General features: G+C 39.0%; 1 protein-coding gene across 13 annotated transcripts in view; it reads right to left on the bottom strand.

The window, feature by feature from the left end:
* EPSTI1 (epithelial stromal interaction 1) overlaps nt 1-13,218 on the bottom strand; it is a 47,102-nt gene that overhangs the window by 13,920 nt on the left and 19,964 nt on the right. For 8 of the 13 annotated variants that reach the window (XR_014948605.1, XR_014948604.1, XR_014948609.1 and 5 more), the window contains 2 exons: nt 11,027-11,100; nt 381-474 (listed from right to left, as the gene is read on the bottom strand). Coding sequence is in view for 4 of the 13 variants with exons in the window: in XM_085554390.1 (XP_085410516.1) it covers nt 381-474; nt 11,027-11,100 (168 nt within the window). In the remaining 9 variants the exon portion in view is untranslated. Of the gene's footprint in view, nt 1-380; nt 475-6,533; nt 6,692-11,026; nt 11,101-13,218 lie in introns of those variants that run through there. The other 5 variants (XR_014948608.1, XR_014948606.1, XR_014948611.1 and 2 more) reach the window with 3 other exon arrangements.

The following is a 13,218-nucleotide window of genomic DNA, read 5'->3' on the forward strand; positions in this document are numbered from 1 at the left end:
GTGAGAAATAAGCTTCTCTTCTGTCTAGATTTTCAATGCAGCAAAGCATCTGCTGACATGTACTAGTTGGGATTCCATAAAAGCTTGCCACCGACTGATGGGTACACAGCACATTTAAGATTCTGATCTGAACACAGAATATAAATCTGGCTCATATTTATCAGGAGGGAAACTGCAAGTAATAAAGGCAGTATCCTACTATGTAGGATATTCTGCCAGTATATCAGTGACAACGTAGGCAGTTCACCCAGAAAGACTCCTTGGTATTCACTGAGTTATGTATAGGCAATTAAACTCAATTAGAATATTCTAATATCACACTATTGACAGCACCTGGAAAGCTGACAGAAAAATATTGCACATTCCATGGTTTTGCTTACCCATGCTGTTGATTCTGGGCCACAATTAGCAGTCTGACAGGAATCATTCCTTGGCAAACCCAAGTCCAATCTGTTCAATAATTCATTGGTTTTGCTACAAAGAAATCCAATCCAAATAGAATTGTTATTGCTTCCATAAAAATAAATATAGCATTTTTATACCACCCTCGGAATCTAGCCTAGACATTTTACCATGTGACTGCTGAAAAATATCACAAATGGAACAAAAGGTTATGGGGACAGACAGAATAAAAGGGGACAGAGGAAACAGAACCTATATTGTGGATAAAACATCAGCTGGGGGGATTTTTAAGCTAACAGTTACTTTCATTTGCATATCTGGGGTCCACAGAGGTCATGCTTTTTTTCCCAGCATGGTAAAGTTTCCAAAATACAGATTCACAAAGCACTGAACTTGATTGGAATGCAACTGCTTCTAGTAGCTAATCCTTCTACCAGATCCATAAATAACAGATAAGTGATTTAAAATATTATTTTAAGGCATTTTCCTTCATTGTTAATAAAATGTACCCTTTCGACAGATTAATTAATCCAGTAGAAAGACTTTGAGCAATTTTGTAGCACTGTAAAAAAAAGTTTGTCCTTAGTTAAAAAATACTGCACATCATCATAATTTCTTATTCTGGCAAGGGCAATTTTATTTTTCCTACTGCATCCTTTATAAACTATATTTTCAAAGCATCACCTGCTATCTCATGGTTTCAACCAAGCACAGTCAAACTCACAAAGAACAACATAAATGCTAAAAGCAGGAGTTGTGGTGACATGATCTGAAATCAGTTTCTTAACCTGCAGACCCAGGCGTATCTATTGAAGTTCTTGCTCACTCAGAAGAACAGAGTGAGAGGAAAGAGGCGATTTTATTTCCATGTTCATCTTTGGAAAGCATGAAGGGGGATTCGACACAAGGATTTACTTTGCTAACAGGGCAGCCAACTAACTCTGTGGGGAAGAAGACACCAATAGTGAAGGCATCTAGTTAACCTTGGAGAAAAAGCCTTGTCTGCCAAACAGTGGTAATGACTGCAGAAACAGACTGCTGGTCAGTGGGTATATTGAAGAGAAGTGCAGAAAAAGCAGAAGAACCCACAAACTCTTCTGTTCTACTCTACAGATAAAAAAACGTGTTACCTATTTAAGTACAGAGTGCTTGTTCAAGCTGTGACAAGCCATGATTTTAGAGTATCAGTGTTCACAGATCACTTCCTCTCTTTTGCTACCTGGCAAGTATGATAGATCTTAGACAAAGCACAATACAGAAAGAATCAAGTGAAACCCAAGATTCCCTGATCTACAAAGCGCCTCTACATCAGAGTTAAATGAATTAATAGCCTCATCTTACTCAAGATTTAACAGTGTGTACTGCCTTTGTGTACAGAAAATATCCTACTACATCACATGAAGTTACACAGCTGTAAAGTTTTGCTATCAAAAGAAAGGGATTCAGGTCTCTGAATATGACTGGAGACAAACTTAATAAAGTCAGTCATATACGTTAATTCACAGTGTATCATCTCTGTGGAAACCCAGCAGAGCATCTTGAGTTGCTGGGCTGTCAAAGCGTTGTCTGAAATGTATTTTTCATAATATTAATCCTAAAGTCATAATAATGCAAAGCATAGGGTAATCCATGCTTTGGAAGGGGGAAGTCAGAGAGATGACATTTCAATTAATATTCCAGAGAGGAAAGCATTATTTCCAGGAGGAAATCAGTACATCAGAATGTCTAGAGGTTTTCACATTTGAATAGGGGGAGCAACATCTCACTCCTGCTTGCTAAAACTTCAGAGGCTAATCAAAAATACTAGTAAAACGTGGTCCTCTAAAATAATCAATATTAAGGAAAGAAGAGCACCAAAAATTAATCTGCATACAGCAGCCTAATTGTATCCTTCAAAAATAATTAGGCAGAAGGGAATACAAAATTTAGACAACATAAGAAGTTGATATCCTCCTAATAGGCTGCTAACCTGAGCTCCTACTGCCCCTAAATTCAAGGCTGGAGGGAAAGCACTATTTAGAAGTACTATTTAAACTGAGGTGTTCTTATTTCATGTTCCTCTGTTGTCTTGTTTTCTGTTACACAGTTGAGAACAAGACTTTCACTATGGTCATTAAAAAAGGCTACTTTCATACTGGCTTAATAGCATCAGGCAATACTCTCAGCAATGGGAACTTAGCCATCTGTATTGTGGTAACAGTTCCTGGCATAGTTTTGACCAGTTCAAAATAGCAGTTTCCCAGAGAAATCCTCTAAATAGAACTTTCCCAGAGAAATCCTGGTTGCTGTCCGGGAAATAATATTAACCATAAATATCTCTCATTACACTCTTCTCATGCAATTGCCCCATTCTGGAAGGTAAAAAGTTTGCTAGCAATGACAGCAGGCAGCCTTAACCCTGTTGGCCTCAAAAGTGACAGTGATTGACAGTGTTAAATATATTAGTAGAGATGCAGCTGTGGTGGAGTGAAACACTGTCAAGATTAGGGGTTGAAAAACTCTTAAGAGCTGTCATAGGAAAATAATGACTCTCTTGCCAGGAACTTTGAATAGCATGTTAGGAGGGGACAGTGCATGACTATGGAAGTCAGTCCATATTGTAGATGCTTTTAGTGGGTCCTTAGCTATAATGCTTTATGTTTCACATTTGTTCTTCAAGCGGAGTCTTTTATTGAGTTTTTTATCTGTTTGTTACAAGCTATTACTCAAAAACTTGGATTTGAAGAGCAACAAATAAATGTAGAACTCAGAAACATGAATCTGCTAGGTGTTGCACTGAGAATGGTGTAATTTAGGGACTTGAAGGAGTATACCCTAAACTCACAAGCTACATCTACATCGGGGAATCTACTTGGATTTAATATTTTTGGAGACTAAAAGCATATGCTGTCCACATTCCCACTGGGATGAAACAAGAGGATGGTAAGCCTAGGTGAGTAAGCCTAGGTTCCTCTGTCCTGAGAAGGAATTCCCATGGTCTGACAGCATCCCTAGTCTTGACAGGAGGGAAGCAGAAAGCTCTACAGTTGACTTTAGCAAGGCAACCATGGAGAATCTGAAGACCTACACTGATCTTATTGTGGTACTCAAGAACAAAGCTCCTGTGCAGAATAAGGAATTTAACTTCCTGAGTCATTTGGGCCTTAACTCTTCATAGAATTACACATTGCCTTGGGTTAGATGGGACCCTAAAGTTCCATCCAGTTCCAAATCCAATGCCATGGGCAGGGAAACCTCCTACTAGATCAGATCATTCAAGCCTCATTCAATCCGGCCTTGAATGCTTCCAGGGATGGGACATCCACAGCTTCTCTGGGCAATCTGTTCTAATGCCTCATCACCTCCACAGTGAAGAATTTCTATCTAATTTCTAATCTAAATCACTCCTTATACTCTCACTACAGTCACTGATAAAAAATACCTCTCCAGTTTTCTTGTAGGTCCCTTTTAGGTACTAAAAGGCCACTGCAATGTCCCACAGAGCTTTCTCTTTTCCAAGCTGAACAACTTCAACTCCCCCAGGATTTCTTCATAAGGGAGGTGTTCCAGCCCTCTGATTATCTCTGTAGCCCTCCCCTGGGCCTACTCCAACAGGTCTTTGTCTTTCTAATGTTGGGGCCTCAGAGCTTAATAAAGTATTCCAAGAGGGATCTCACTGTTGTCTATTTGGGTCTTAATTCACGTCATACATACAAGGCAAAGAGAATCACAGAATGGCCTGGGTTGGAAGGGACCATAACGACCATCAAATTTCATTCCCCCTGCTGTAGGCAGGTTTGCCACCCACCACATCTGGCTCTCCAGGGCCCTATCCAGCCTGGTCTTGAACTTCTCCAGGCAGGGGACATGAAAGTTCTGAAAAGCATTCACCCTTGGTGTCATGAATGAGGATACGGATGCCAGCCCCAGTGTCTTCATCCACACAAGAGTTGCACACCATTGCTTGCTAAGCTTGTCACTGAAGAGTGTTACTCCCTTTCATAATGAAGATGAATAAAAAACTTTTTCTTCCTGCAAATAAAGTTCTTGGCTTTAAGCTTGTTTTCCAGACTAACATTAAAAACTTATCAGTTAAAAAGGGCTTCTTGTTATTTCATTACTGCTTCCCAACGAAAGCAGAGGCAGTTCATTGTTTCACTATGATTGATGGATACTGAAATGCCATGATATAGAAAAATATACCAGCTTTAATGCCTGTGCTTTAACAAACAGTACAATATTGCTGTATACATCATAAATCTATTTTTTCCTCTTGACAACTTTTAAAAGATAATGGACACTTATTACTACTGAAAACAAGATAGCTCCTGAGCTCTTTGTTTACTTAAGCTACAGGATCTCCAGCATTACAACTCTACCCTGATGAATGTCTACAAGTATGCTGAAAACCATGCAAAAAAAAAAAAAAAAAGCCACAGAAAAGAAAAAAAAGAAAAAAGAAAAAAGAAAGTTCAAGCCAGGCAAATCATTGTATTTGTTTCAAAGATGAGACAACTTGACTGAATAACAAAAATAGCATCTTGTGCTAAATGACACAGACACATCAGCTTCCAAATTCATGGTCAGTGAGTAATGTTAAGGTGATATTTCACCATTTTCTTCCAATTCTGCTGCAAAAATTAAGAACCATACATAATACATATATAGCGTTCATTTCATCCATCAATATTCATGATATTATTTAAACAATAGGAGGACTCATCTCAAAAACAAAACCTGAAATTTAATTCCATGCAAGACACATCTTTTTGCAACATCAGGAAGCATACCTGCACTTCTCCCCTCACCATATTTAACTGGTTGAGCTTCACAACTTCATCTATTTTTGCAGAAACTAAGTCTGTTTCTCAACACTGCTGAAGTCTATTTGCAAGAAAATGTGCCCATCATTGAAATTAAGTCCACAGTGGGTGCACCTTAACTACAGCCCTAAAATTAGGCTGGGTTAGGCCAGGCCCACCCAGAGAGCTAGCAGATCTAATGGAAGAAAACTCAGAGGTCTGTTCCCTGCTCTTCCTTGGCTAAGACTTTGCCTTTTGTACTGTCGGTGCCTCCTGGTCAAGAATTTGCTTTAACCTGCAAGCAGGTCTGGCTGGAAGTAGGGTGTTTGTTGCTTCTCCATCTCACGGCCTAAAAAATGCTATCAGAATTAAACGTTAAAATGGAAGAAATTCCAAAAGTTGACCCAATGATAGAGAGATTACAGCTCATCTTTGCAGCTTCCTTGTTGATTCTATGATAGGAAACTCCTATATATATAGATGGCTCTTCCCCATTGCCCTTTTGTGTGGGAAGGACCATCCTCTGATTATGTAGTTTGTCCTCTGATTATGTAGTTCACCTTCAAAACCTACATATCAAGTTTCAAGAAGTATTCACTGAATTCACTGGGAGTAATGTACAAGTTCGCCAAGCAGGACATGCACAAGCCTAATAACAGTGATCAAAACTGAGATATCTTTGGCTGGTAGCCAGAGTCCTTGGGCATGAGCTCCCTTTCTAGGGGATAAGGACAAAAAATGTGGCACTTGTTCATTTCAGGTATAAGACTTCAAGAAAATATAAAAATATAAAAATAGTTCTTTAAAAAATAGGAACTTTCTCAGCAGAATTATTTTCATCACTTCCCACTCACACCCAAAACTAATTTTTCCTGTCAACCTACTTGCTTTTTTTGTTTTCCTGACTGAATGAAATAATACTGCTAAGCTATTCTTTCCTCCCACCAACTCATCCAATGTTCTCGGAAGTTATTTTAGACATCAAGTTCCATTTATTATCTGAAGAAATAAGCCTAAATCCAGTTTTAAGGAAAATGCAGTTTTGTATAAGTCTATTGCATAGATCTTCCATTCTGTGTGCTCCATCTGCATGTGCAATCTGCTTCTATATTTTCAGCCAGCTTGCATGGGCAGATTAATGTATACAATTAGAAAGCAACCTCACAGGCATTCAATAAACTGCCTTCATTATTACACTCAGGAGAGTCCCTTTAGATGTCTATAAAAGCCTAGTTTTCTGCCTGTTAGCTAAATAATTGACAATGCTTAAAATAATCAGGAGCAAATGAACAAAACCAAGACCACTGTGGTGAAAAAAAAAGCAAACAAAAGATTCTCAAGGCTGCAGACCTTTTTGTGTGAGCTCTCTTTCACTCTCTTTAGCAACCTATATTAAAAGTCTGGTCAGGTTTACATTTGCACTTCTGTGGGGAAAATTTGTTACCAGCCTGCTGTTTGAACCACACATCACAGAGGACTGAAAACTGGCAAGGACACGAGTATTTATCCTGTAAAAATAGAGAAATAAATAAATATTCTGTTTTGATTCAGGTTTTATTTTCTTACCTTTTATGACTTTTGAGAAAACTGCTTTGGCAGGCAAGCGTATATCAGCTTGGTTTGGTGAAACTCCTGCACTGTTTGGAACACGCTCTCAGAGACACTATGGCAAATTGTGTTTCCAGCTCCAAATTCTAAGCTGAGTCTATCAAGTGCACACATGTACCAGAGTGTAACAGTGCCAGAAATTTCTACAGGAGGACAACCTTCACAAAAATAGGGACATAAACATGTAACAAAGAAAAGGATGAAGCCATACAAAGGCCACCATGTGCTATAAAAGAGAAACTATACATGCTAGACTGCTTCTCTCTTTATGTAAATCTGTAGACAGCTATTAGAAATGCATTGGAGTACACCCAACACTACAGTTTCTGGGTAATCAAATCTGAATTAAACAAAAGCACCTTATCAGAGAGTTCTGCTAAAACCTTGTGGTGGGATACCCTGCAGTTCAGGCTCAGATTCACGTAGCTTGGAAAGAGCACTCACACAAAACACAGAGAAAAGCAAGCCATGAGGTGGCATTCCATTAAAAAGCAATTTGTTTAAAAAGCAATATTTTTATGCCCTGAGTAAAGAGGGACATCCTGAAAAGTCCCGGGCCATCTAACCTCTTCTTCATTCCCATTTGGAAATTTGCACTCAGTTCTTTTCTTGCAAGGATAGGTGATTGCTAAGTATGGGCTACAAAAGCATTTATTATCTCTTAATACAATCTGACAGAAATACCTTTTCTACTACAGGCCATCAACGTAAAATGCTTCAAAGAAACTATTTCTGAGAATAAAGGAATGCATTTCATATATAAGCTTCCAGCAGAAAATAAGAAGCGAGCATGTACTTTTTATTGTCTAGATCTGGTATGTGCAGAGGCAGAACTACAGCAATTCCATCACCAGAAATTCCCTCAAGTTCTTCTCTTCTTTAAGCACCAATCATAACAATATTGCCATGCAGCAGATCCTCAGACCAAAGTCTGCTCCTGCATGTAGCTCAGACTTTTTATACAAAGCTACTTTAGGACGTACTTTGTGAGTTTTGTCCATTTTAGATAGAGCTTGCATTCACCTAAGACAGAGGAGCTGCTGATCTCAACAGTGAGAGTCTTGCAGCCTTTTCCATAATACTCTACATGTGTACCTCATTCTCACAAGACACCAGCACTTCATCAAGCAACTGTGATAATGCATACAGCTGACTTTCAAGGGCCAGTTTGACATAAACAAGCTAAGAAAGGTTTCAGGAGATAGGAAATACCTGTATTTTGCAGGCAGGGGACAAGGCTGTGGGCAGTTTTTCTTTTTGGCATGTGTTCATTTGTTTTTAATAGTGATAGGAATTTCATCTGAAAAAGGATCTTCTGGCCAGTATCATACTTTCTTGGTAGAGTATGTTAATGACACAAGAACCTTAACTGCTTTTCCAAATCAAATAGAAGTAGCACTGCATACCAGATAGGGACTCATTTGGCTGTACGCTGTGTAGGAAGACAGCTGAATGTGGTGATCAATTTAAAAGGTTTCCCAGCTAATGAGACCACTGGTAGGCATTGATCTCCTCAGGAAACAGTGATGTTGCTGCTACAGATGCTTACAGAGGACAGACTAATAAGGCAGCTTACCTTTTGAAATGGCTCCACAGGCCATGACTTTGCATAGGTCACTGCTTTATATGCAGCACATGACCCTCCCTGCTCTTCTCCCAGCAAGCAGGGAAGGAGATCAAACTATTTCTGGAAGAAACAGTGAGGAAAGGGGCACAACCTCATATTTATTTGTTTTGCTGCTAGACATAGGGTCTCAAATGATGGAAGTAATGAATCTATATATTTTGTATAGTATGCAAAAGCACACAACTGCTTAAACACTTCTCTGCAAACATGTCTCTAATAACTAGCAGTTTATAAATGGAGTTACTTTACAAGATACAAGATGTCACGCTGAATCTTCCTGTTACTACAGGATACTATATTCCAAAACACAAATGTATCTTAGCAATATGACCTCAACAATATCTGGTGATTAATCCATTGCCCAAGATCTTCCTTCCTCTGTACCCCAGAGGATTTCACTGGACCACTGAAGGCAGTAATATCATTCTCTTCAATATGAAAGGTTTTTGGTTAACCAAAATTGCATTCAGTGTGGGTAGGCTTTCAGTTCACCTCTTTCAGTATCTACATCCATATCTGTATCGACACTCCTGGTATAAGTTTAATAAACAGTGTATACAAATAAGCTTTTTACAGTCAGACACAAACTGTGCTGCAAGGCAGCGCACAGTTCTTTTTTAACATCGTAAGTATCAGTCAGTTTGGTTTCCTGGGACAACTTCAGCTGAAGGCTCAGAAAATTCTCCTACATCAGTGGACAGAAAGTTGCCAGCCAGTGCCTTGTCAGTGTTAGCCCCAACACCACCCGGAGACTAATTGCCAACATGAAGATGTATCATTTGAGATTGCTTTTACAAGACCAGGCTTACTTGCAACAGAAAAAGCATCTCAGCAGAATTCTTTTCACCCTGAGGAACAAAAAGTTACAGATGGAAAAGATGAGAGGAAGAGATGCATCTCCATTCACAGTTGAAATAAGGCTTAAGGCAAAAAACAGGCTAAATGGTAAGATAACCCTCACAATTCCCATAGATAAGAATATCATAACAGTATCATGTACTGAAAGATCTGATGAGTTTGCAGTTGGGTTATGCTTAAAAAGCATGAAGGTGTTTATAAAAGAACAGACAGAGATACAAAGCTGTGCATGGTCTTCAGCAGTCATAGAATCACAGAATTACTAAGGTTGAAATCAAAGACCTACAAGATCATCCAGTCCAACCATCTGCCTATCACAAACAGTTCTCACTAAGCCATGTCCCTCAACACAACATCCAAACATTCCCTGAACACCACCAGGGTCAGTGACTCCACCACCACCCTGAGCAGCCCATTCCACTGCCTGACCACTCTTTCTGAGAAGTAGTGTTTCCTAACGTCCAGCCCGAACCTCGCCTGGCACAGCTTGAAGCCATTCCCTCTAGTCCTATCACCAGTAACACAAGAGGCCAAACCCCAGCTCACTACAACCTCCTTTCAGGTAGTTATAGAGTGCGATGAGGTCTGCCCTGAGCCTCCTCTTCTCCAGACTGAACAATCCCAGCTCCTTCAGCCGCTCCCTATAAGACTTGTGCTCCAGACCCCTCACAGCTTCCTTGCCCTTCTCTGAACACACTCCAGGGCCTCAATGTCTTTTTTGCAGTGAGGAGCACAAAACTGAACACAGTACTCGAGGTGTGGCCTTACCAGCGCTGAGTACAGATCCTGAGAAATCAAGGTGTGCTGGGGGGAAATCCATACTGGGATAGAGGAAAAACTGTAAAATACCAGTAGACAAACACTGGCAATATATTTTAGGAAAGTGCCCTACCTAAAGACAAACAGGAAGAAATAAAATAAAGATGTCATGCTTTCTTGATCAGTGAGAAAGCTCTAAAACATCTATAGATTAGAGTCTTGGCAGATGATGAAGGAATGGGAGCTTCTAGCATGGGACAAAAGATGTTCCTCCAAAGGTCATAGAGGAGGAAAGAGCAATCAATCATGTTATAAACAAAGGTGAGTAATTTCAGGAATAGAAGATAAAAATGGTAAAGGTGACTGAACAGCATGGTGTGTTAATTATGTGATAGAGTTGGTTTCGATCAGTTAAAAATAAGTAGGGCAGAGTGAACTAGCAAGGCAGGAACTTCACTGCCAATAGAATTAACTATAAAGAGTTAGGCCATATCTAAATCTTACATTAAGGAGAGATTATTGGGAAACAGATCCTCACAACATATCTCTGCATTAAGCTGTAGAACTATGCTAAATAGTTCTCATTTTTTCCCATGTGGGTTAGATTTCTTTACTAGTCACTAAAATACATGGGTGCGTATGTAATGTAGATACTGTTTTGATAATTAGTCTTGGATTGAATATCACATATTGACTCAGTTAGAGAAAGAAAACACTAAGTCAGTCTATAACCTACAGTTTTCATTTGAAAATGTGTATTTTGAGAAGCTAAGGGAATTTTACTGAACCAGAGCTCACAGATTAAGGCATGTAGTAGGCTTGGAATATTTCAAGTCAAAAAGGAGGAATGAAGAACAGAAGCCAAACCTTTCTTAATCCTCAGACTTTCCAAAACAAACAAACAAACAAACAAACAAAAAAGCCAAAATTCCCAAATTAAAAGAATAAGCAAATGAATGAATTTAAGGAGGAACGTTCAAATTTTACTTACTGAAATCGATCTTCAAGGAACATCTCTCTTCTTTGCATTTCTTGTTGCCTTTTTTTAACTTCAAGTCTCTCTGCCTACAGCATTAAAAAAAGAAAATATATCTGAGATTTCTAGTCAGGAAGAAACAAACACTGACTGTTTCAATTCAAGCATTTCAATACTCCGATTACAAAAAAAAATCAGCAGTGGTTGGGTACACAAATGACCAAACCCCAAATAGTTCCAAGTTGAGCAAAAGACCAGAATCAAACAGAAATACACCACGGTCCTGGCAGACAGGTGTGCCCTCACCAGGGGCCTCACAGCTTCTCAGTTCTTGTGCTGTTTTTAGTACCATCTCTTCTAATGATATTGGTTATAGCAAGAAGTGTGAAGAAATAGAACACAAAAAATGACCATAATCCTAAAGCACTGGAAACACAATTGTTCAAGATCATAGATATATGGCCTTCAGGAGCATCACATTCTGGCCAGTCTGAAAAAAATGCTTAGGTAGATGAGACTGGGAGACATTTATGCTTACTTATCCAGTGTTATTCCACCTTAGATACCACATGCAGTGCAAGGGTCAACAGAAGACTTGACACGCAGCAATCCTTGGAAAATCTGAATAACTCACAAACGATCAAGTCCTTCAATATGAAACTGAACATTTTCTCATTGAAGGGCAATTTGAAATCCCCCTCAGAGCAGCAATAGGTAGCTCAAGTGAAAGCCCGGTCAAAACGAGGCAAGCCAGTTATTTTTTTGACACATAAGGCATAGATGCGTCCAGTGAGAGAGCAGTCAAAAGGCTGTGTATTAAAAGCAACAAATCATAAGTGCTAAGCTATGATTTCAGTTTCGATACATCTTGAGAACAAGATCCCACTTTGTGGTTGGTGAGAAGTTGCAAGGAGAGTTCCCTGTGGACCATTAGGTGTAAGAGGTATCACTCTACAATCTGGGTAAATTCTGATAGAGTTCAAGGAATGAACATCTTCTTTGCTCCTAACCCCCCAGTCAGAAATGAATGATTTTCAGTCAAAAGACTCCTACTTACATGCTCAACTTAACAAGGTAAGAAAAAAAAGACAAAAATTCACTAGCATCTATTATTGTAAGAGATACCCTCACGGCAGCAGTGGTAGTTCCCATGCTTTGCATAATCACTGCCTCAATCATGAAAGCTGATACCTTTATCTCTGAAAGAACATTTGACACAAGATCCACCATTGTATTGCAAACCTCTCTTAAAGTTCAAATGCAAAAATCATTGGAGCTACACTGCTCCAGATTCTAATAGAACAGTGCTATTAACTTTGACAAATGTAATCCTTCATGTATCACAGGATCACCCTCAACTCCCACTACACTAACAAAAAAACAGAAAAGGAAATATCCTATTTCCTTCCCATCAAAATGTGGCCTGAAGAAAACTCCAGCATATTAAAATGGTGGTGCAATTGCTTCCTAATGTGGAGACTTACCCTGGGACCCTTGTTTAGGACACATACAAATGATGGAAAATAATGAGATTGCAACATTCTCTAACTAATGACAATCTATCAGTAGAGGTTGCCAAAGCACTCCGCATTTGGCACAACTTTCAAAAACAAAGCCAAGCATGAAACAGCTGTGATATTGAAGGTAAACATGTTGAAAAGCATTAGCAGAAGGTCTGTAAAGTGCCTGGTTTTAACAAATTCCCGTAAAAGGCCGTTCATGATGATTAATACAGCCAAATTAAAGAGCACATGATTTGATAAAGAATAAAATTAAATTACAGTATGTTCTAAATAGGATAGGTTCTAAAGATGGCAGGAATGTTACTAGGTAATGTAAGCGCAAAAGTAAGGAAGTTCCATGTGGTAAAATTACACTGAACATTTTCACTTCAAATCTTCTAATCTTTTCATATATTGCCAACATTTAAAATATACAGAGGAAATGCCAAAGGCAGGATAATAGGAACATAGATTGAATGACAGGAAATAGAAATGTGCAGCCCACTGAAGTTAAACTGTTTGATGTATAGCAAAAAATACATAAAGTTTAAAAACCAAGGAACCAAACATCAACCACTTGTTTATTTTCTTGGAAACTCTGACAGTCCTTTAATCCAAAGGACTCAAAGGAAGTCATGGTTCAATCTGGTTAAGATCTGTCGTGTAAAGGCTAAAAAGTGAAACAAAACTGCAGATGCCTGCTGC

Source organism: Coturnix japonica, chromosome 1 (assembly GCF_054131305.1).
Source record: "Coturnix japonica strain WE chromosome 1, WE-NBRP24, whole genome shotgun sequence".
Taxonomy (NCBI): Eukaryota; Metazoa; Chordata; class Aves; order Galliformes; family Phasianidae; genus Coturnix; species Coturnix japonica.